This window comes from Colobus angolensis, unplaced genomic scaffold (assembly GCF_000951035.1).
Source record: "Colobus angolensis palliatus isolate OR3802 unplaced genomic scaffold, Cang.pa_1.0 Scaffold101, whole genome shotgun sequence".
NCBI lineage: Eukaryota > Metazoa > Chordata > Mammalia > Primates > Cercopithecidae > Colobus > Colobus angolensis.
This window is the reverse complement of record NW_012111031.1, coordinates 1,283,569-1,304,472: the sequence shown is the minus strand read 5'-3', so window position 1 is coordinate 1,304,472 and position 20,904 is coordinate 1,283,569. Positions and strand designations below refer to the sequence as shown.

Here is a 20,904-nt window from a genome sequence, read left to right as displayed (position 1 = left end):
GTTTCAGACTTATTTTCTTCAAATTTTTTTTCATTCCCTCTTCTCCTTTTGGAAACTCCAGTTATACATATATTAAAATGCATAAAGTTGTCCCTTAGTTTACTAATACTCTTTTTTCTTCAAGTTTTTTTTCTCTGTGTTCCCATTTTAGACGGTTTCTATTACTGTGTCTTCAAGTTCATTTATCTTTTCTTCAGCTATTAATTTTATCCAGTGTGTTTTTCATCTTTAGAAATTCAGTTTAGGTGTTTTTTTTTTTTTTTTTTTTTGCAATCTTCTGTCTCTAATTAACTTGTCCATGAGGAATGTTGTTTTTAAAGCCTTTGTCTATCAATTCTATTATCTTGTATATTAATACCCCTCTTTCAGTAATTGATTCTGTTTGCTCATTATGGGCCATATTTTTCTGCTTCTTTGAATGCCTCATAGTATTTGATTAGATGGCAGACATTGTGAATTTTGTCCTTTTGGGTGATGAGTATTTTTGTGTTTCTATAAATATTCTTGAACTTCATTCTAGGACACAGTTACTTTGAAAGAATTGGATACTTTTAGGTCTTGCTTTTATAATTAGTTTGGTGGGACCAGAGCAGCAAATAGGGCTGACTCTTCCCTACTACTGAGTACCCTTTTGAGTACTATACCCTTTTGAATTGTGAGGTTTTACAGTGTGTCTGGGACTAGGCACAATTCAAGACCCTGAGGGAGTGTAAGGTACTCTTCCCTCAAATCTGTTTAGATGGGTTTTCTCCTGGTTTTTGGGTAGTTTTATCACATGCCTGCACTGATCATACTTAAGTGGGACCCTCTGCAGATCTTTGGGGTCTTGTTTCTTTTTAGCCCTCTCCTTTCCTGTGTGCTGACCTGTGAACCCTAACCACCTTGGTGTCTCTGGAATTCTCAGCATCATCTCTTCAATTCAGCAAGTCAGCTAGGCTTTACTGGGTTCTCCCTTTCTGCACTGTGGCCTGGAAACTCTTTTAAAGCAGTAAGCTGGGCAGTCATAGGGCTCATCTAATTTGTTTCCCACCTCTCAGGGACTCCTGCATGGCTTGTGTGTAGTGCCTTGAGAATAATTGTTTCATATGTTTTGTCTGGTGTTTTGTGGGTTTTTGTTGTTGTTGTTTCAGAGGGTTAATTGAATTCCTGTTATTCCATCTTGGTGGAAAGTAGAAATCTCTTTTTTTTTTTTTTTTTTTCTGTAGATACTTAATGTCACTATTAGTTTAAGAAAAAAATGGTCGTATTTTAACCATTCATGGGTAAGCCAACTTCTAAAATATGTTTGCTCTATTTAAGCTTATGAAGATCTGAAGTAGAGTAAAGGGAGTGGGAGCCATAGAAAAATAAAAGAGAGTAAAATCTCCTTTCTTTCGTCCTTTCTCTTTTGCTCTTTTGGTAAATTGTTGCTATGCCCCCTTACTAATCAGAGCCCCATTGTTCCTTTTGGTAATAGGGACATTTTGAGAGTTCCATGAATATGCCACTCAAAATATATGATGAGTGTTACCAATAAAATAGTCATGGTTATTATGTTTTAATTTGTGTGATAAAAACTTGATGGTTTTGGTACAACTGGTTAACTCATCGAAAAAAATATTTAAATTGGATTTCTTCTTAATATCTTATACCCAGATGTAGTCCAGATAGGTTAAAAATATAATTTCTAAATATTAGATGAAAATATAGGCAATTCTCATAATCTTAAGAAAAGGCCTTTCTAAGTGTGATATAAAGGATACAACCATAATGAAAAAAATTGATATGATTGCATGAAGATTTTTTATCTTTTATATGGCAAAAGTCATTATGAGCAGGATTAAAAGCATAGTTGATATCCTTAGTATATAAAGATACCTCACAAAGTAGTAACAACAACAAAAAAGCCAAATATCCCACTCGAAAATTAGGCAAAGGATAATTGTGTAAAAAATATGTTTCAGGTAAATATGTTTACAATTCTCTACTTCATAATAACAGTAACAATTACAAATGATAGTACTTCTAATAATAGCTATCATTTATTTCATGTTTCTGTTTGCCTGATTATTTTAATGTTTTCAGTAGATTGGCTAATTTGATACTTTGAAAAACAAGTATACTATTATTATCATTCTATAAATGGCGTTTGAGACAGGAGATTAAGACTCTTGCCCAAGGTGACAAAGCTGTCCAGGTGGCTAAGCCAAGATTATCACCCAGGCCTTCTGATTCTAGACCCCTGCTTCTCATCATTCCTCACAGAAATAAATTTAAACTACCTGAATATCAACTGCAGCTTGCAGAGAAATTGGTAATTTGCTCAAGATCACATCATTTGTAAGTGATAAATTGAGTTAAAAATCTTAGAAAAGTTATGTAAGTAGAAGAAAGGAAAACAGGATAAAGTAAGGTGAGCAACAAAGCAGTTGTATGTTTTAATTTTAGATATTCATGGTTTATTTTCAGAATATTTAAAAGATGCTTCAAAGAAGATGAAAAGTGGGCTAATGTTTGTAAAACTGGTTAACCCGTGTTCAGGTAAGTTCTCTTCTCGTAACTTGAATGTTCTTAAATGTTGTGGCTAATGAGTATATATACTTTTATGTCTTTGTGTCCTTGCTTTTGCTCTTTCTGAATAGCTTTTAAAGCTAAGATGGCACCGTGACGAGAAGAAAACAAGCTGATGACATTACTAGTCTTCCCAGATAATTCATTTGACTTAAACATTTAAACAATTTCTTCTCATAATTTTAATTCACGGAACTATCCAGCCATCAGAAATACTGGCAAAACAAAAAAGTAGCATGTTTGAGTTCTCTTTAAAAACAGATTAATTTTCTTTGGCTTCTTTAAGCCAACTTTTCTTAGAGTAGTTATTCAACATTAGCCTCCATTTTTATTCATTTTATCTTATAAAGTAAAATAAACAACCAGAATTAAACAAAAAACAAAAACCTTTTACTTGACATGCCGAGATTTTGATTAGTTTCAGTTTTAGCTATACTTCCCTATTTTCTTCTGACCAAAAAGTAGTACATTTTTTTCTCTGTCAGGGGATGATTTTTTTTTTTTGATGATAAGCATTGTCTATTGAAGAGATTCATATTTTATTGAAAAACAATTTTATTTTAACTTTATATTCAGTGCATTTTCAGTTTTGTCTTCACATTTTTTAGGCAAAAATATTAAAGTGTATTCTAAATATGGAGTGATATGGGTGATAGTGTTTATCTCTGTGTGTAATTGTTTTTCCATTAATTTATAAGGTTTTGCATAGACACCTGATACTTGTCATATTAGAGCTTTCTCCTGGTGACAGTAATACTGAATAGTAAAAGTACGGGAGGGCCAATGGGTAGTGCCTTGTTGTTATAGAGACATGTAAATAGAAGCAACAAGAGAAGAAACACATTCCTGACTTTCTCCAGCGTTCTTTTCTTCAAAATGAAATTGACTGTAATTGGTCAGCTATATTTAGAATTCTTAGTTATGTATCAGACTAAGTTGAGGTGAGAAATATTTCTTCAAGAGAAGTTTTAGGTAGCAGTAAAGGTTCTAAAGCATTTAAGAAAAGTACAGGTACAGAAGAAAGCCAGCCCTCTTTTAAAATTTCTGTTTTATCTAAATGCTCATAGACCACAGAGGAACAAATGTTTTTATTTGCTACATTGGCAGTGGGAAAGTAAAGGCTAACATTTGCTGAGTTCTTACCATGTGCCAAGTATTGGTTCAGGAAATTTACATGTGTTCTTTTTTTAATTCTTATAAAAACCCTATGAGGAGGTTCAGTATTGTCCCTATTTTACGGATGTGGAAACAGCCACAGGAAGGTTTATGTAACTTCCCCAAGGGCATGTGCCCAGCATATGGTGGAGATAGAGTTAAACTCAACATCCTTGTCTCCAGAAATTGTGCTATGGTTAAAAGAATTTTTTTTTCATTAGTTGAAGTGATAAAACATGCAGATGTGCACAGTCTTCACCCTCTTCTGCCTCCTCCCTTTTTTTTTGTTTGGTTAAGAAAGAAAATGAAAAAATTCATTCAGTTGAATAAAGCTTGACTCACTCCCTATGGCTTCAAGCATGTCTGTCTTTCTCACTTAGGGTTGGCCTATGGGGTCCATGGGCTTGGTCCCTGTCTTAGACCCTGTGTGGGGAGAGCCACACACTACCCAGAGGCAGGGGCCCACGTGCCAGCTCATGTCATATGGCTGAACTATTGTGTTTTGATAGTTTAGGAATGGATATTCCCTCTTGATCTGATGGAGGATTTAAGGACAGGCTTTGTAGCAGTTAAGATAAATGACTTGCACTTTCTGATTTTTTGGTTTAAGTCCAGTGAGGATTATGGAGCTGGAAAATTACCATCTATGTATAATAGCTATAAGCTTTCCTTGGAATCAAGGAAATTTTAGAATAGACCTGTGTATGTTTATGTTCATATTAGGAACATTCCTCAGAGATATTGGATAGTCTTCTGGGGTGTGTGTGTGTGAGAAAACTTACAAATAAAAGACAGATTTGTCTTAACAGGAGAAGGAGCCATTTACTTGTTCAATATGTGTCTACAGCAGCTGTTTGAAGTAAAAGTTTTCAAGGAAAAACACCATTCTTGGTTTATAAATCAGTCAGTTCAATCAGGTAGGTGACTAGTGTAAGCATTTCCAATAACTAAACACATACTGCAGCTTTTCTATTCTTCACACGTGGGGTTGTGGGTCTGTCACGGGGTTTGGAGTCTGGTCACTGGTTTAGCCTTCCTTGGCATCACAGCAGGTTTAATCAAGAGAAAGGAAAGCTCATTTGAGCACTATGGTTAGGTCATCTCCTGTGTGTCTTAGATGGTAGGAAATTTTAAGCTAGCAACTCTGATTTGTCTCCTAAAACAGTGACACGTCCTGAGTTAGAAGTTAGATTTGTACATGGGGCACATATCGTGTTGATTGGAAACTCTTTTGAGGATCTTTGTGTTTTTAACATGTTACTTCCTTGAAACTGAATACTGATATGGCTTCTAACATAGGCTAGAACTTAACAAAGTTTCTTTAAAATGCTTTGTCATATACCTGCCTGCCCACCTGCTCCCCCACCCCCATACACACATACACCCCCCAGCACCAAAGTTCTGTTTCTTGTGGTGTTCCCTTAATTTGGGGACAGGGCTGACTAAAGGAAGAGTAGGCCAATGGAACTGTTCTGCCTCATGTTCTGGGATGGGGACAGTCAGTGGGTATTCAAAGCATCCCACATCCCACTGCCCACAGACTACAGAAGGGACTGTGTATAGAGAGAATGGCACTGCTTTCCCATGGCTTTATCCTCAAAAGCACAGGAAATTACATTTTACTGCAGCTTTATAGATAGACTGATTATACAGGTTTCCTAACATTGCTGTGTTCTCATTCTGTCTGTGCTTCCTCCTAACCCCTCTTTTTGCAGGGGGTTGGGAGGCTGTGTTAAAAATGATTTCTAAAGAAGAAATGGAAAGTTAAAGATCGACTTCAGGGTCTTGATTCTCTCCACACAGGAATTTGAAGCTCTTTGGAGTAAAATCTCGTAGAGCACATTCTGCCTTTTGAGAGAATCACATAGACTCTCAGACCTGTATAAGAAGAGATTTGGGCCGGGCGCGGTGGCTCAAGCCTGTAATCCCAGCACTTTGGGAGGCCGAGACGGGCGGATCACGAGGTCAGGAGATCGAGACCATCCTGGCTAACACGACGAAACCCCGTCTCTACTAAAAAATACAGAAAACTAGCCGGGCGAGGTGGCGGGCGCCTGTAGTCCCAGCTACTCGGGAGGCTGAGGCAGGAGAATGGCGTAAACCCGGGAGGCGGAGCTTGCAGTGAGCTGAGATCCGGCCACTGCACTCCAGCCTGGGCGACAGAGCGAGACTCCGTCTCAAAAAAAAAAAAAGAAGAGATTTGAATTTGGAATTTCACATATATTTTTCAACACTGTTTTTCACTTTGAGATTAAGGTGAAATAGCCACATTGTCTTTCCAAGACGTTTAATTCCATTCGTCCTTTTTGTGATCTGCAGGAGGTCTTCTCCACTTCGCCACACCCGTGGATCCTCTATTTCTGCTTCTCCACTACCTCATAAAGGCTGATAAGGAGGTGAGTTTCCAGTTTGGGGCATCCACAGTGAGGAAACAGAATCAACTATTTTTGCTTGATCTCCTCTCTCTGCTTTTAATGATCCAAAGGTGGATTCTACTTTCAAATCTAATATAGTAACTGGAAAAAACATGAGTCATATGGGCCAGTGCAGGACAGAGCACTACTGCACAGCCAGAGAAGCAGCACCTTACTCTTGATCCAGTCTGACCCTGGCTTGCTTGTGACCTCTGACTTGCCTGACTCACTGTGTTATGCACCTTACTGCTTGACAAAGCCTAGCAACTAACACTCCTTTATCATTAAGTATTCCTTACCCTTGGAATACAAAACAGGTATTTAAAAATTGACCACATGTCTTAGGAGAGGAAAAATTTATCTTCTTTAGTGAGAGACTGTGGAATAGGTAACCTGGGGCAGGTCCAGTAGAAGCTCATTAATGGGGATGTGCTAGTTGAGACTTAAGGAATCCTAGATGGATAAAATTTACCTTTGGAATAGAAATAAAGACACAGCTTACTAATAGTAATAATTTTAGCCAGAATTTCTGTAATATTTCAGTCTCAGGATACATTTACAATTAAAATTATTAAGGGTTCCAAAGAGCTTATGTTTCTGTGGGTTCTAGCAATACTCACTCTTAGAAATTAAAGCTGAGAAATTTAAAAACTATTTATTTAAAAGTTAAAAATAGTAAGACCATTACATGTTAACATAAGTAACACATTTTTTATTGAAACAACCAAATTTAATGAGGCATGTGTCATTTTTGCATTTTTGCGAATCTCTTTAGTGTTTGGCTTAACTAGAAGACAACTGGATTCTTATATCTGATTCTGCATTCAGTCTGTTTCCATATGTTATTTTGGTGAGATTATATGAAAAATATGCTGCCCCATACATCTTTGTAGTTAGAAAAGGAAGAAATAATGTTACAGCCTTTTTAGATTATTGTGGATATTTTTCTTTAATACTACCTAAAAAATCAACAAGTGGTATTTTTTTAAAGTTTAGTTGCAATGTGGAATCTGAAACTTTGTCAGTTAACTTTTTATGCTCTGTTACATTAAAATCCATTGGTCTATCTTGCACTTAAAATGGATCTTTTTTGGCCGGGCGTGGTTGCACACACCTGTAATCTCAGCACTTTGGGAGGCCGAGGCCGGCGGATCTCAAGGTCAGGAGATCGAGACCATCCTGGCTAACACGGCGAAACCCCGTCTCTACTAAAAATACAAAAAATTAGCCGGGCGTGGTGGCAGGCACCTTCCAAATGTTGACGTATCTCATTTTATGCACACACACACACACACACACACACACACACTCCCTTTGGTTAATGTTACCACTGATCTCGTCAGAAAGCTCTTTAGGTATTGAGAAGCTGTCATAGTGGCAGATACAAATTTTCTACAATTCTGATTTTTGCTTCAAAGCTCAAATTTTATTATTGGCTGCAAATACTGTCAGTCTTTCCCTTGAAATGACAGGCTCACTTCATTCATATTCGGCCTAATACCGGGGCCTGAATCACCATAATTCATAGTGGGTTTTTCAAATAAAAATAGTATCCGTGAAAAACAGCTGGTTCTGCTTGCAACTAAGCCAGCCCCAGGAGAACATGCTCTTGTAATCAGCTTACCTTTGGTTAAGCATCCAAAGGCCTTTAGCCATACCTCACTTTCATCACAGATAATTTACAAGACTTGTGTTCAAGATTCAAGATTTAAGTAAAATTAATTGCTTTTACTACTTACTCAAAGATATTCTTAAGTGATACTGGCATTTTTTAAACTGCACATAAATGACAATGAGGATCCAAATGATAACTAGGACAGTCTGGTGCCACCACCAGACTCGTGCTAAGGAGCCAGCAGTTTTACCCACCATTGCATTTGAATCATCAGTGCAGATGTCCACACAGTGAAAATGCAGATAGCATCTTAGCAGTATTAGGAAAATAGCTTTGAGCTTGGGTACTTCATGACCCAGGGATCCATCAACCATAGTTGGAAAATCTTTTAATTAATAATTTTAAGTGATAAGTGTTACTCAAACTGCTTAGAAGAATCTGGTTTTTTTGTACTCTCATGTTTGCATAAAGTTTGAACACTTATAAATTTCTTGCTTAATCCTTAGACCAAATTCCCGAAACCTCCATTTGGTAGGTAAATTAATTTAAGTTGCTATAAATGCTGAAAGTCATAAAGTATCAATGCATGCTTTCTCTTGATGCAGCTTAGCCTCTTTTAGCCTCCTCCTTCCCTGCCCTCTGCCCTTCACTGTGGATTAGTGAAGTTTTATCCCTTCATTTAATCATGTGTCCGTTTATCTGGAAGCTACTGTGATGGCCAGTATAACGAGGGCACACAAGCTGTGAGGCTGGTAAGCCTCGTGTCTTTAAGGAACAGAAATGGTCCTAATCACCACCAGGAAGGCCCTGGGGAATATTCAGTGAGGAATTTGAAAACCTCAGTGGCTCACCTATGTGGTGTTTTCTAGGATAAATTAATGAGCAGAAAGACACCAACCAGCCTCAGCACATGTATTGATCTGCACTTAAGGCTCCCCTCCCCTTTTTGATAGCATTTCTCCATCTCCCATTAGGACCATGACTCTGGGGGATTAACCCTATCCTGGCGCTCTGGGCGTCTCTGGGGTGCTGTGGAGCTCAAATTGACAGGTGCAGAATGAAGCGGAAATGCTGTTCAGGATGGTCTTTGACTTTCGTTTTAAACCGTCGTACCTCCCAAACACGTCTTCCCAAGTGCCAGAAATACCCTTTAAAGTAACACTTGAGATGTTTGGGTATTTCCTTCCCTGCATTTTAGACATGATCATTTCCTATTTAGTTAAAAATTATGATACACACTTTTGAAATGTGACCTTTTCTTTTAAACTTTATTTTAACATCAGTAAAAATAGCTTTTTTTCTGGGCATCCCACTGCTACTAGCTTTATAGTCAAGGCAGGTTGCTTATTGCATTTCCTTCAATGTATATATGGTAAATAAAAATAAGAACGAAACCCTAGTTAATTATGAAATTATTTTATATCATGACTGTGTGGTAGTCCATTACATATAAATATTGTTTTAGAGTAGTCAAATGTTTAACATATTGATTGATCATGGAAGACTAAAGATTTAAGGTAGAAATCTCAAGACAGTAAGACTTGGGAAAAATCTGTGCATTATTCTTACTATTTGAAGGAAAAAGAATATTTAAATTGAGATAGTTCATGGCACTAGTTAACCTAAGAGAAAGTATGGCAAGCTATCACATGTGCTCCTAAATGATTGAAAAGATTTTACCCTTAAAACCCAAGAGAGCTGCATTTGCAGAAATTGATGAGACACAGTTTTTGTGTCTTCAGGAGGAGTTGTCAGTACACGAGAGACAGAGCGAGCTAGAAGTGGGACATGGGCAAGGCCATACATCTGGTACAGTCTGGTGTCCCCAAAACAGGGGGCTAATACCTTAATTTAGACAAACTTCACCTCTACTTGCTACTAGTACAGTTAAGAAAAACTGGACCTAATTCCGAAGATTGATGTTGTGAATCCATATGGTCAGCACTTCTGGCCCACTGGCACCAAGGCCGTATAAACTTCTGTGGCTGAGCCTGATTTAGCCTGTCTGCAGCTTCCCAGGACTTCTCCCTCTGGCTGTCTTTTCTTTTATTCTGGTCTAAATTTGGAAGCATTGTCAAGCAGCTCTGACAGGGGTAGATTCACTTTTGTATTTTCTTTTTGTGGTGAGTGCTTCTTTCATCATCCCTAGAGTGACGATGGGGAGGCAGATGTATGTCTGGGCCTGGTCTGGGCTTGTTCCAGTGTGATAGTCAGGACTCTTGCTCTGTGACCACAGCTGGTTCTTCAAATTGAATGGGTTGGACCAGCCCCAGGCAGTCTCCACCGTCTTTGCAAACTTCTGTGGCTTCCAGTGCTTTTGTAGATTGATTTTGTTCCCCATTTCATTTGGGGACTGTACACCTGAGGTAGATGGTGTGCTGCGTGGGACCCCAGTGCTCACAGGTGCTTCCTAAAGGGATCTGGGGTCCGTCCTAGACCCTGTCCCATTGTAGGGATTCCTTAGATGGAATAGGTGGCTCTGCACTAAGTTTAAAGGCCCAGTCATGAGTAAATGTGTCTTTTTCTCTTTTTTTCTGAATGTCTTTGTTGAATGAAATGCTTGCTTTCCAACTAACTAAAGTGTTTTTTCAGGGGAAGTTTCAGCCCCTTGATCAAGTTGTGGTGGATAACATGTTTCCAAATTGCATCTTGTTGCTGAAACTTCCTGGACTTGAGAAGTTACTTCACCATGTGACAGAGGAAAAAGGTATGGTATAACTTAAAGATTTATGGCTGGTAGAAAGGATGGACTTTGCCTAAGAATGTGGCTGCTTACAGGCCCGCTGAATGTAAGGCTTATTCTGTGTCCACCATAGGGAAAGTTGTCATTCAGATTTGCTAACACTGCCAGCACTGTTCCTCTATTGCTTTGGAGTGTTTAGTCTTTGAAACTACCACCAGGGCAGTCTAGTGCTATGTCCCACAGAGCAGGAATCACAAGGTGTGGCTTCAGTGTCACCTCTTCTTTGAACTAGTTCTGTGACATCAGGCAAGTCACTCAGCTGCCTTCTGCCTCAGATTTCTCATTGTAAAATTACATAAAACCTGTACCTTAATAGATGGAAGCATTTATCGAGCACCTTCCAAAAGCATATGTTGCACATTAGTGCTAAGCTCTAGGTACTTATGAATAAGACATAGTCCTTTTCTTCACTTTGCGCCCAGTCTGACGGGGGTCAATGACAAACTGAGCAGTGACTGCACAGTGTAACGGAAGTGGACTCTGAATTTGCTGGGGATGCACAGGACAGGTTTCTAATCTGGCGGGGTTGGGTGAGGGGTGCAGGTGGGTAGATGTTGTGTTGCTTTCCTGGGGGAAATGACTGCTTTATAGAGTACTGAAGGATAGTCAGAGAAGCAGTTTAACAGAGGCTTAGATGTATGGAAAAGTTTGTCAGGTTCAGGAAGTTCCAAGAAGTTCAAAGTATAGGATGCTGGGGAAGGATTTAGGTTGGTAAGGAAGGAGGGGGGAATGCTGGGCATGAGTCCAGATAGTAAAGGGCACTGTGTGTGTTTGAACTTTGCTTAATGTTAGTGGAGTGTTTGTGAAGTTTTAAGCATGGCAATCTGCAGTGTGGAGAGTATATTGGAGAACCCAGGTCCACCAAGGCTGTTGCAGTGATCCAGACAGGAGATAATGGTGGCCTTGATCTTAGGAGACAGAACAAGAAAAAAGTAGCCATTTAGAGATGAATCCAACTGCATCTGGTGGTTGAGTGGTGGTCAAGGAGAAGGAGCAGTCAAGAGTGACTTCTGGGTTTGTGCCTGACCTAAAGGATGTGTAGTGGTGGGATCCTAGACACAGGGAACATGGGCTGGAGAAGCAGGATAGGGTAATGAAGAGATGCATTTTCACTGTCATTCATTTAATTTTTCAGAAGGGAAAGTAAGGCAGTGTGTGTGAATGTGTTTTGACAGGTTAGAAATAGTATAAAAACTTGACTTCAGTGTCTCGAAAAATCATCCAAGTAGTTTCAGAGTTAATACGGAAACCAAGTGTGGGAACCAGAACATTGGGTTGATAAGTAGTGGCTGTTTGGGGTCATAGATGGTTTGGCCAACTATGACAGTTCTTCTGGGACCAAGAAAGTGGTGATTCCAAGAAGTGTAAGCTTACAGTGGGAAAGAGGAGAACCTATTGATTGCATTTTATGTTTAAGGGGTCCAGTAAATTCATATTTGGCCACACTTGGAGCTCCAGTTTGGAACTGAGGGATGTGTGGTGCCAAGGTTTTATCAAAGCAGTTCCATTAAAGATATTCTCTGATGCTGAATTTGGCAGAGGACAGCAATCTTTTTGTGGGTGACAAATGAAGTAACCCATAACCACTTTTAAAAGATAAAGTAATGAAGAATAATTTAATTAAGCCATGTTAATTTTTGTCAACTTAACACAAGCTGAAAATGCAATTAACTAATTGTCCAGAATTCTGCTATTAGCTGTATAAGAACCATCATCTTAAAACCCAGAAATCTGGATTTAGAAACAGTGTTAGTGCCTCAGCATTTGTTTCCTTACAGTCTGCAGCCGAGAGCAAGAGGCCGTCTCTGTCTCATCCCTTCCCTCTTGTACACTGAACCCCTGACCATTTATTGCATCATTATCTGAACTTCTGTCTTAGTCTCCTTTGCTTCTCAATATTGCCTAACTTTTGGAAGTTCTGCACTTCCATTTTCAAAGTAGCTATATTATTGGCCTTTATATTTGCCAGATTTCAAAAACTCTAGGTGTCAATTTTTTTTTCTTTATTTTTAAGTGATGGGCAAAACATAAAATACATTAGAATAAATTTCACACAGTAAAAGATGTATTCAATCTCTAGAGGTTTGGCAGTTTCTTTTTATCAAATTCTTCCCTTCATAAACTGCAGCCTGTGAATCTCAAAATAATGGAAGGTTTAAAAACAGAACCAAAAAGATTTTTAGTTTTATTTTTTATTTTTTTAAGATAAGGTCTTGCTCTGTTGCCCAGGCTGTAATGCAGTGGCACAATCACGGCTCACTGCAGCCTCAATCTCTGGGGCTCAAGCAATCCTCCCACCTCAGCCTCCTGAGTAGCTAAGACCACAGGTGCAAGCCACCACGCTTAGCTAATTTTTTCGGGTTTTTTTTTGTAGAGATGAGGGGGTCTCTGTGTTACCCAGGCTGGTCTTGAACTCCTGGACTGAAGGGATTCTCCCGCCTCAGCCTCCTAAAGTGCTGAGATTATAGGTATGAGTCACCATGCCCATTCTCCAAAAGATTTTTAAATGAGGGGAAAAAATAAGTAAGATTCTCAAATGCCTCATCCTCAAAAAGACCTTTTCATCAAAATACGTACAACCATTTTCACATTACTTGCTTTACCCCTTGACCCAAAACATAAATATGTGAAATATGTTTCTTTATGGAAGATCTGTGTACAGGGACAGTGTACTGAGATAAACATCTTTTCCATGAAGATCTACAGGGATTAGCATTCAGAAGTTTACCACTGCCATAGAGTCCAAGGCAAGTGCAGTACATGCACTTGTATGACGGCAAAACTTCTGTGGTTATTGGTTTACGTGTATTATGTAGTCCTTGCAGTAATTTTCTTTCATTATATATTATAACCTGCGTTCTCACAAATGAGGAAACCGAGGCTTAAAGAGTTGAAGTAACTTGACTGACACTATAGAACTTGAAGTAGTAGAAGCAGGATTTGAACCTATAGTAGAAGCAGGATTTGAACCTATGTCTGTCTGACAGCAACTCTTTTGCCTTCCTTCTTATAGCTGTGTATGTAACACTTCCAAAATACTCTATAAGCATTTATGTGTGTGTATGTGTGGTGTTTCATTTGAAAATAAAAACTTGACTCTTTTTTTTTTCTTTTTTTTGAGATGGGGTCTCACTCTGTTGCCCAGGCTGGAAGGCAGTGTTGCAATCTTGGCTTACTACAACCTCTGCCTCCTGGGCTCAAGTGATCCTCACATCTCAGCCTCCCAAATAGCTGGGACTACAGGCGGGCGCCACCACGCCTGGCTAATTTTTGTATTTTTAGTAGAGACAGGGTTTCACTATGTTGGCCAGGCTAGTCTCGAACTCCTGACCTCAAGTGATCCACCCACCTTGGCCTCCCAAAGTGCTGGGATTACAGGTGTGAGCCACTGCACCCAGCCAAAAACTTGACTCTTTTAAAATTTATTTTTCTTTTAATTTTTTTTAGAAACAGTCTCACTCTGTCACCCAGGCTGGAATGCAGTGGTGTCATCATGGCTTACTGCATCTTTGAACTCCTGGGCTCAAGTGATCCTCTCACCTCAGCCTCCAGAGTAACTGGGACTACAGGTGTGCACCACCATGCCCAACTAAGTTTTTTTATCTTTAGCAGAGACAAGGTCTTACTATGTTGCCCAGGCCAGTCTCCAACTTCTGGGCTCAAGCAATCCTCCCACCTCAGCCTCCCAAACTGCTGGAATTACAGGCATGAGCCACCACGCCTCGCTTTGATTTTTCTTTTTTAATCTCATATATTCCCTCTTAACATTTTCCCTTTGTGTGGCAAAAGGAGAGAGAGACAGGGAAGCAGACAGAAAAAACTTCCATAGCTTAAGGAAATGTCCATTCTTATCCCTCCAGGGAACTTCCTAGAGCTTCTAGGCACTATGTGACCCCACGGGCCTTCTTCTAGTGATTGCGTTGGGTACTGGCTACTTATGTGAATGTGGATTATTGTTCATTTATAAATTAGTGTTTGCTTCCATTCTCTGTAATTTATTTCCAGATTTTCTAAATAAGAAAGATGACTACTAAAGAGTGGTCAGTTACTATCCATGATGGGGAGTAAAGGTAAAGAAGAAAGCGATATTTTTTAACTTCCATTCTCTCCATAGGCACTTGTGCAGATAGAGTAAAGCCTGAAATACTCAAATTCCCCAGCTAGCTGTTTTGATATTAAACTCCAGATGCTGTCTTAAACATCTGTGGCATTAAAGACCTGGTAAAGGCTGCGAGGCCTGTGAGAATCTTCCCCTTTTGCCTTCTCCCTGGTGAATGAACCTAGCCACGGTTGTTTGTACCCTGAATGATGATGGCTGTGACTTTAGCCCTGCCTACTTTATTAGTGAAAGAAATGATGTGTCTCTGTTTGCTCGTTGCGGGGCTCAGAGCAGGTTTCTTGCCAAAGAAGTGCACATTCAGTGGAGAGATGGTATGGGAAAGGACTAATGAAGGGTCAAGAACCTTATCTTGAATGTAACCCTTTGTTTCGTATTGCCAGCCCAAGCTGCAGTGCACTGTCTGAGGTGATTAACAGGAAGAGCCAGGAAAACTTACCTGATTAAAATATCCCAAATACAATTGCCAAGTTTCTTTCCCTAGGAAGCAGGGGAAGAAAGCGATCATATGAGTTTCTCAGTTATGGAAAACATTGAGAAAGTAGAAGTGAAAATGTGCTCGAGGCAATTCAACAATACATCAGGGAAATTCAAGTTTGTGAGCTGATTACCCAATTGCTGAACATGTTACTTAACTGTGAACTCACTTTTATTCCATCTTTATTTTGTAAACCCCGTCTTTCCAGATGTTTGAAATCCGTTTTATAGGCACCAGGCACATAAGGGAAAAAAAACCTTTCCAGCATATGCATGTTTTATCAAACTCACTGACTCTCACAAATATTAAATTTAGGACACAAATGAGTATGCTTTGGTATTTTTCATAATTATGGGTAGTCTGTGGCCTTCATGAATATTTTAAACCTCCTTGTTTTTCTAAATTTGTAAATTTCAAAAATAAGCAGTAATTTATACACTGGGTCCATGTGTAGCCTTCTGGGATATAGTAATCATCTTGCCAGGGAGTGTTAACTTCCTGGCAAGTGTCAACTTTCTGTGAAAGTTGAGAAAAAAACCTCCAGACCCAGCTAGCTTCACTAATAAATTTTACTATACTTTAAGGAAGAAATGATAGTCAAAGAAATAACACTTGCTCAAACTCTTTCAGAAAATAGATGAGGAAGGAATGTTTCCCAACTAATTTTATGCAACTGGAATTGCCCTAGTACCAAATCAAAATTATTACCAAAAAAATTAGACCATTATCCCTTATGATTATAGACTGAAAAATCCTAAGAAAATATTGGAAAATCAAATATCTAAAAATTAAATATGTAAAACCTAAGTGGGGTTTATTGCAGGAATTCACAGTTGGTTGAGCATTAGAAAATCAATTAGTGTAATTTACCATATTTATGCATCACAAAATTGTATGATTATCTGAAAAGACACAGAAAAGGTATTTGATAAAATTCAGTCATGATATGAATTATCAGCAAATGAAGAATAAGGCATCCAAGGCATCTATGGCAAACTCACAGCGAACATCATCTTCATTGTAAAAGACTGAACACAATCTTCCCCCAAGACTGGATACAAGAGAAAGATGCCTGCTCTTACCACTTCTATTCACCATGTGTTGGATGTCCTAGCATGTGCAATACGATAAGAAAAAGGCATACAGATTGGAAAGTCAGTAGTACAACTGTCTTTATTCATAGACAATATTGTCATGTATGAAAAAATCCAGAAGAATCTACAAAAGAAGTTACTAGAATTGATAAGCAAGCTTTCAGGATACAAGCTCAATATACAAATATTAGTTGTGTTTCTATATACTGTCAGTGAGCAACTGGATAATGGAATAAAAACATACCATTTATACTACCATTAAAAATAACATTCTAGTGCTAAATGTAACACAATATGTACAAGACCAATATGCTGAACATTACAAAATATTGCTGAGAGAAGTTAAAGAAAAATTAACTAAATGGAGAAATAGGCCATGTTCATGGATTGGAAGACTCAATATTTTTAAGGTGTCTATTTTCCCCAAATTGTTCTATAGATTCAATGTAATGGTTAGCCAGCTTCTTTTTTTTTCTTTTTTTGGTAAGTATTGATAAACTGATTCTAGAATTTCTATGACTACGTAAAGCAGCAGAAGCAGCAGTCTCCAGCCTTTTTGGCAGCAGAAACTGGTTTTGTGGAAGACAATTTTTCCATGGATGGGGTGGGGAAGGGGATGGTTTTGGGGTGAAACTTCCACTTCAGATCATCAGGCATTAGATTCTCATAAGGAGCACACAACCTAGATCCCTCACATGCGCAGTTGACAATAGGCTTCTCTCTCCTATGAGAATCTAATGCCATCACTGATCTGACAGGAGGTGGAGCTCGGCCAGTAATGCTTGCTTGCCCGACACTCACTCCTGCTGTGTGGCTCAGTTCCTCACAGGCCACAGATCAGTACCAGTCGATGGCTTGGGGATTGGGGAGCCCTGATGTAAAAGACCTGTAATAGTCAAAACAATTTTGAAAAAGAAGAATAAATCTGGAGAACTTATACAAACTGAATTAAAGACTTACTATAATCAAGAAACTGTGGGTGTAAAGGACCTGTAATAGTCAAAACAATTTTGAAAAAGAAGAATAAATCTGGAGAACTTACACAAACTGAATTAAAGACTTACTATAATCAAGAAACTGTGGGGGCCAGGCACAATGACTCATGCCTGTAATCCTACCAGTTTGGGAGGCCGAGGCAGGAGGATTGCTTGAGGCTGAGAGTTTGAGACAAGCCTGAGCAACATAGCAAAACCCCATTTCTACAGAAAGTTCAAAAATTAGGCAGCTGTGGGCCGGGCATGGTGTCTTACGCCTGTGATCCCAGCACTTTGGGAGGCTGAGGCAGGCAGATCATGAGGTCAGGAGATTGAGACCATCCTGGCTAACACGGTGAAACCCCATCTCTACTAAAAATACAAAAAAAATAGCCAGATGTGGTGGCGGGCACCTGTAGTCCCAGCTACTCGGGAGGCTGAGGCAGGAGGATGGCGTGAACCCAGGAGACGGAGCTTGCAGTGAGCCAAGATTGTGCCACTGCACTCCAGCCTTGGTGACAGACTGAGACTCTGTCTCAAAAAAAAAAATAATAAAAAAATAAAATAAGTTAACCAGCTGTGGTGGTATGCACCTGTAGTTCCAACTATTTGGGAGGCTGGGTAGGGAAGATCACTTGAGCCCAGGAGGTCAGGGTTACAGTGAACAATGATCACACAATTGCACTCCGACTTGGGTAACACAGTGAGACCCTGTCCCTAAATTTAAAAAATAAAAAAAATAAAATGAATGTGGTATTGGTATAAGACAAATGTATAGATAAATGGAATAGAATAGAGAATCTAGAAATAAACCCACACTTATATGGTCAATTGATTTTTTTTTTCCAAAGGTGTGAAGATAATTCAATGGGAAAAAGGATAGTCTTTACAACAAATGTTGATGGAAGAATTTGGTATACATATGAAAAATAACATTGATCCTCACCTCATACAGAAAAATTAAATCAAAATGGATCACTATGTTAAATTCAAAAATGAAAATTATTGAGCTTCTAGAAGAAAGCATAGGATAAAATCCTTGTTGCCTTGGGGATGAGGCAAAGATTTCTTAGGACACAAAACCCACTAACTGTAAAAAAATTATAGATTGTATTTTATCAAAAATATTATCTTTTGTTTTTGAAAAATGCCATTAAGAAAAAAAGGAGATTATGAGTTGTAGGACAGTTGGAACTTACCTACCAGGCTGTCCAAGGCTTACAATGATAAAGCCACTTGACAGTTTCTTACAACTCAGGAGTTCTACTACTACCTAGTACAATGGAAGGAACTACTGCTAGCTGCAACAAAAGGGATAAATCTCACAGAAATAATGTTGAGCAAAAGAAGTTGGACACGGAAAGTATGTACTGTATCATTTCATTTCTATGATGTTCCAGAATAGAGCAAGAATTACCCTGTAATGATGGATGAGTGGTGACCTGCGGTCTGGGTAGCCATGGGAGAATTTACTACATAAGGGTTCCAGGGAACTTTGGGGATGATGCTTACATGACTGCATACATTTCTCCAGACTCCTCAAATTGTACATTTAAAGTGGGTGTGTCCATTGTGTGAACATGAACATTGTGTGAACACCTAAATAAAATTCATTTTTAAAAAAATACTTACTGATCCAGCACTAGAAACTAAGCCTCCTGATTTCTAACACAGTTTTTTTAATTCCCCCTTTCCCCTAAAATAATATTGGCTCCTTTTCTCTCCACACTTGCTACCTCCCATGGGATGGAGAGATGGAATGTGGGAGGCAAGGCCGGTGTGAGCACTGGCTCTGAGGTTTAGGCCTTGATATCCGGGAGAGTAGTGTGGGAGGAAGATGAACCACTGGGTTTTAGACACATGGAGCCTTAGTTCAGGGCTTTGGGCTTCCTGGTTAGTTTGTTTAGTCTTGTTGAGCCAGGAGGGATCACACCAGATGAAAGGATACAGTTGGCTTTGGAGGAGGGTGAAGCAGAGCTAGGAGAAGAATCAGGTAAGTCATTAGAGACATAAAAAAATAGCAATTTTATATATGCCATGGAGGAGAGGTTTTTCCCACAAACTGGTTGTTAGGAGGTACTGAGGAAAGTGTAGACCTAGTGATCTTGGTAAAGTGAACATCAGATCCACAGCTTTGATGTCAGCGTGGATGGGAGTTGGGTGCTCTTGCCTACTTCCTCAGTGACTTAGGACAGTTTACTTCATGTCGCTTAGACCCAGTCTTCAAAGATGGGTACAAATCATGGTTTTTTAATTGATTCTGAGATTCATTCTGACCAATGAGAAAATGTGTATTATGTACCTAGCACAGACCTGAATAAACATTAGTTTCTTATGTTTTATTAATAAATCATCTTTTGCATCATGATGTCTTTGCTAATATTATGTATTTGCTAAGTGGCAGGTGTTGTGCTATGGGATTTGTATGGATTATCACATTTCATGCTCAGAATAGCCCAGTGAGAAAAAAGCCTCTCTTTACACATGGGGAAACAGGCTTTGAGAGCGACGCAGCTTCCCAAGGAGACAGCATGTGCTGGGATATGCATGAGCCCTGGTAGCATGGCTCAGTCTGTGCTCTCTGCCCCTTCTTAGAGAACAATTCCCAGAGGTAGAGGAGAAGCCTCCTGGTGGGGCTCAGGGAGTGGGAGACAGGAAGGAAAATAGCAGCAGATGGTAGACATTCTTTCAGAAAATTTGGAGGTAGAGGCAAGAAAGAAGTGAGATGCCAGATCAAGGTAGGATTTTCAGGAGAACCTTGAGCAGTGAGCTTCTTTTGGAGTTGTTTTTTTTCCTCAGGCAATGAATATAACTTCTAAAAGCCATTCAACAGCATATATTTATTTAGTGATTGCTGTATGCTCTTAGAATTCCCCTGGTTTGTACATAGGTTGGGGCATAGTCTTCAAGGAAGTTGAGTTCAGTCTCATTGGCTTTGGTTTATAGTAGGCTGTTTGCCCAGGTAGTCCTGGCTCCAAAACAGCAGACATTGCACCTTGGAATTCTCACACTCCTGACAATGCTATTTGCACCTGTCCCTCTTTTTTGTTACTGTAGTGACATGTCCCAAGGAGATGGCTGTAGATGTCCAGCCCTCCATCCAGCCTGCAACATCTTGCCTACAGCATTGACAACTATAGGCTGACACAGGAAGGAAATTCACAGGAACTAAGGCCAGGGACCTCCCAACCTCTCTCCCATACAATTTAACAGACTGCAGAAAATGACCCCTGAATGGGCAGTTTCCATTTCCCATCACAAGGTGGAAGGGAGAAAGAACCTCATTCTATATAACTCAGAGGTGGTGAATTCACATCAGACCCAAGGGTTACTAGTGGTCATAAAGATAAATCCTGCATGGACAGAGGAGGCTGGAATGGAAGTGCTGCCCTTGCTAATTGCACAGAAAGAAGAAATCCCATGAATGAAAAAGGTTACAGAGGAAATCATGGTTTAATGGCATGGTATATAATAAGGCTGGGTGGATTGTGAGGAGAGTAAGTGTAATTTATAAAAGGTGAAACTTTTATCCCCATAAGGGGCCAGGTTGAGCCTACCATAAATCTAAATCTTCTGAAATAGCTATGATTATGTTGGTAATGTGTTAAAAGATAGATAGATCTTTTTTTAATGCTCCCCCAATCCCACCAGGCCACTACTGAGTAGTTACCAAGATTTTTTTCCTGAATGTATGTAGTAAACTTCATAGATACCTGCATTTAGTTTCAATTTTCTTTATTGGGATTTTCATTTTTATTTTAAGA

The 20,904-nt window shown here is 39.2% G+C and overlaps 1 protein-coding gene across 1 annotated transcript in view; it reads left to right on the top strand.

Annotated features, from left to right (window-relative positions):
- Positions 1-20,904, top strand: part of RNASEH2B (ribonuclease H2, subunit B) — a 49,712-nt gene that overhangs the window by 14,867 nt on the left and 13,941 nt on the right. The window contains exons 2-5 of the mRNA XM_011939133.1: positions 2,449-2,520; positions 4,515-4,622; positions 6,025-6,101; positions 10,327-10,441. Of these exons, the coding sequence (XP_011794523.1) occupies positions 2,449-2,520; positions 4,515-4,622; positions 6,025-6,101; positions 10,327-10,441 (372 nt within the window). The remainder of the gene's footprint in view (positions 1-2,448; positions 2,521-4,514; positions 4,623-6,024; positions 6,102-10,326; positions 10,442-20,904) is intronic.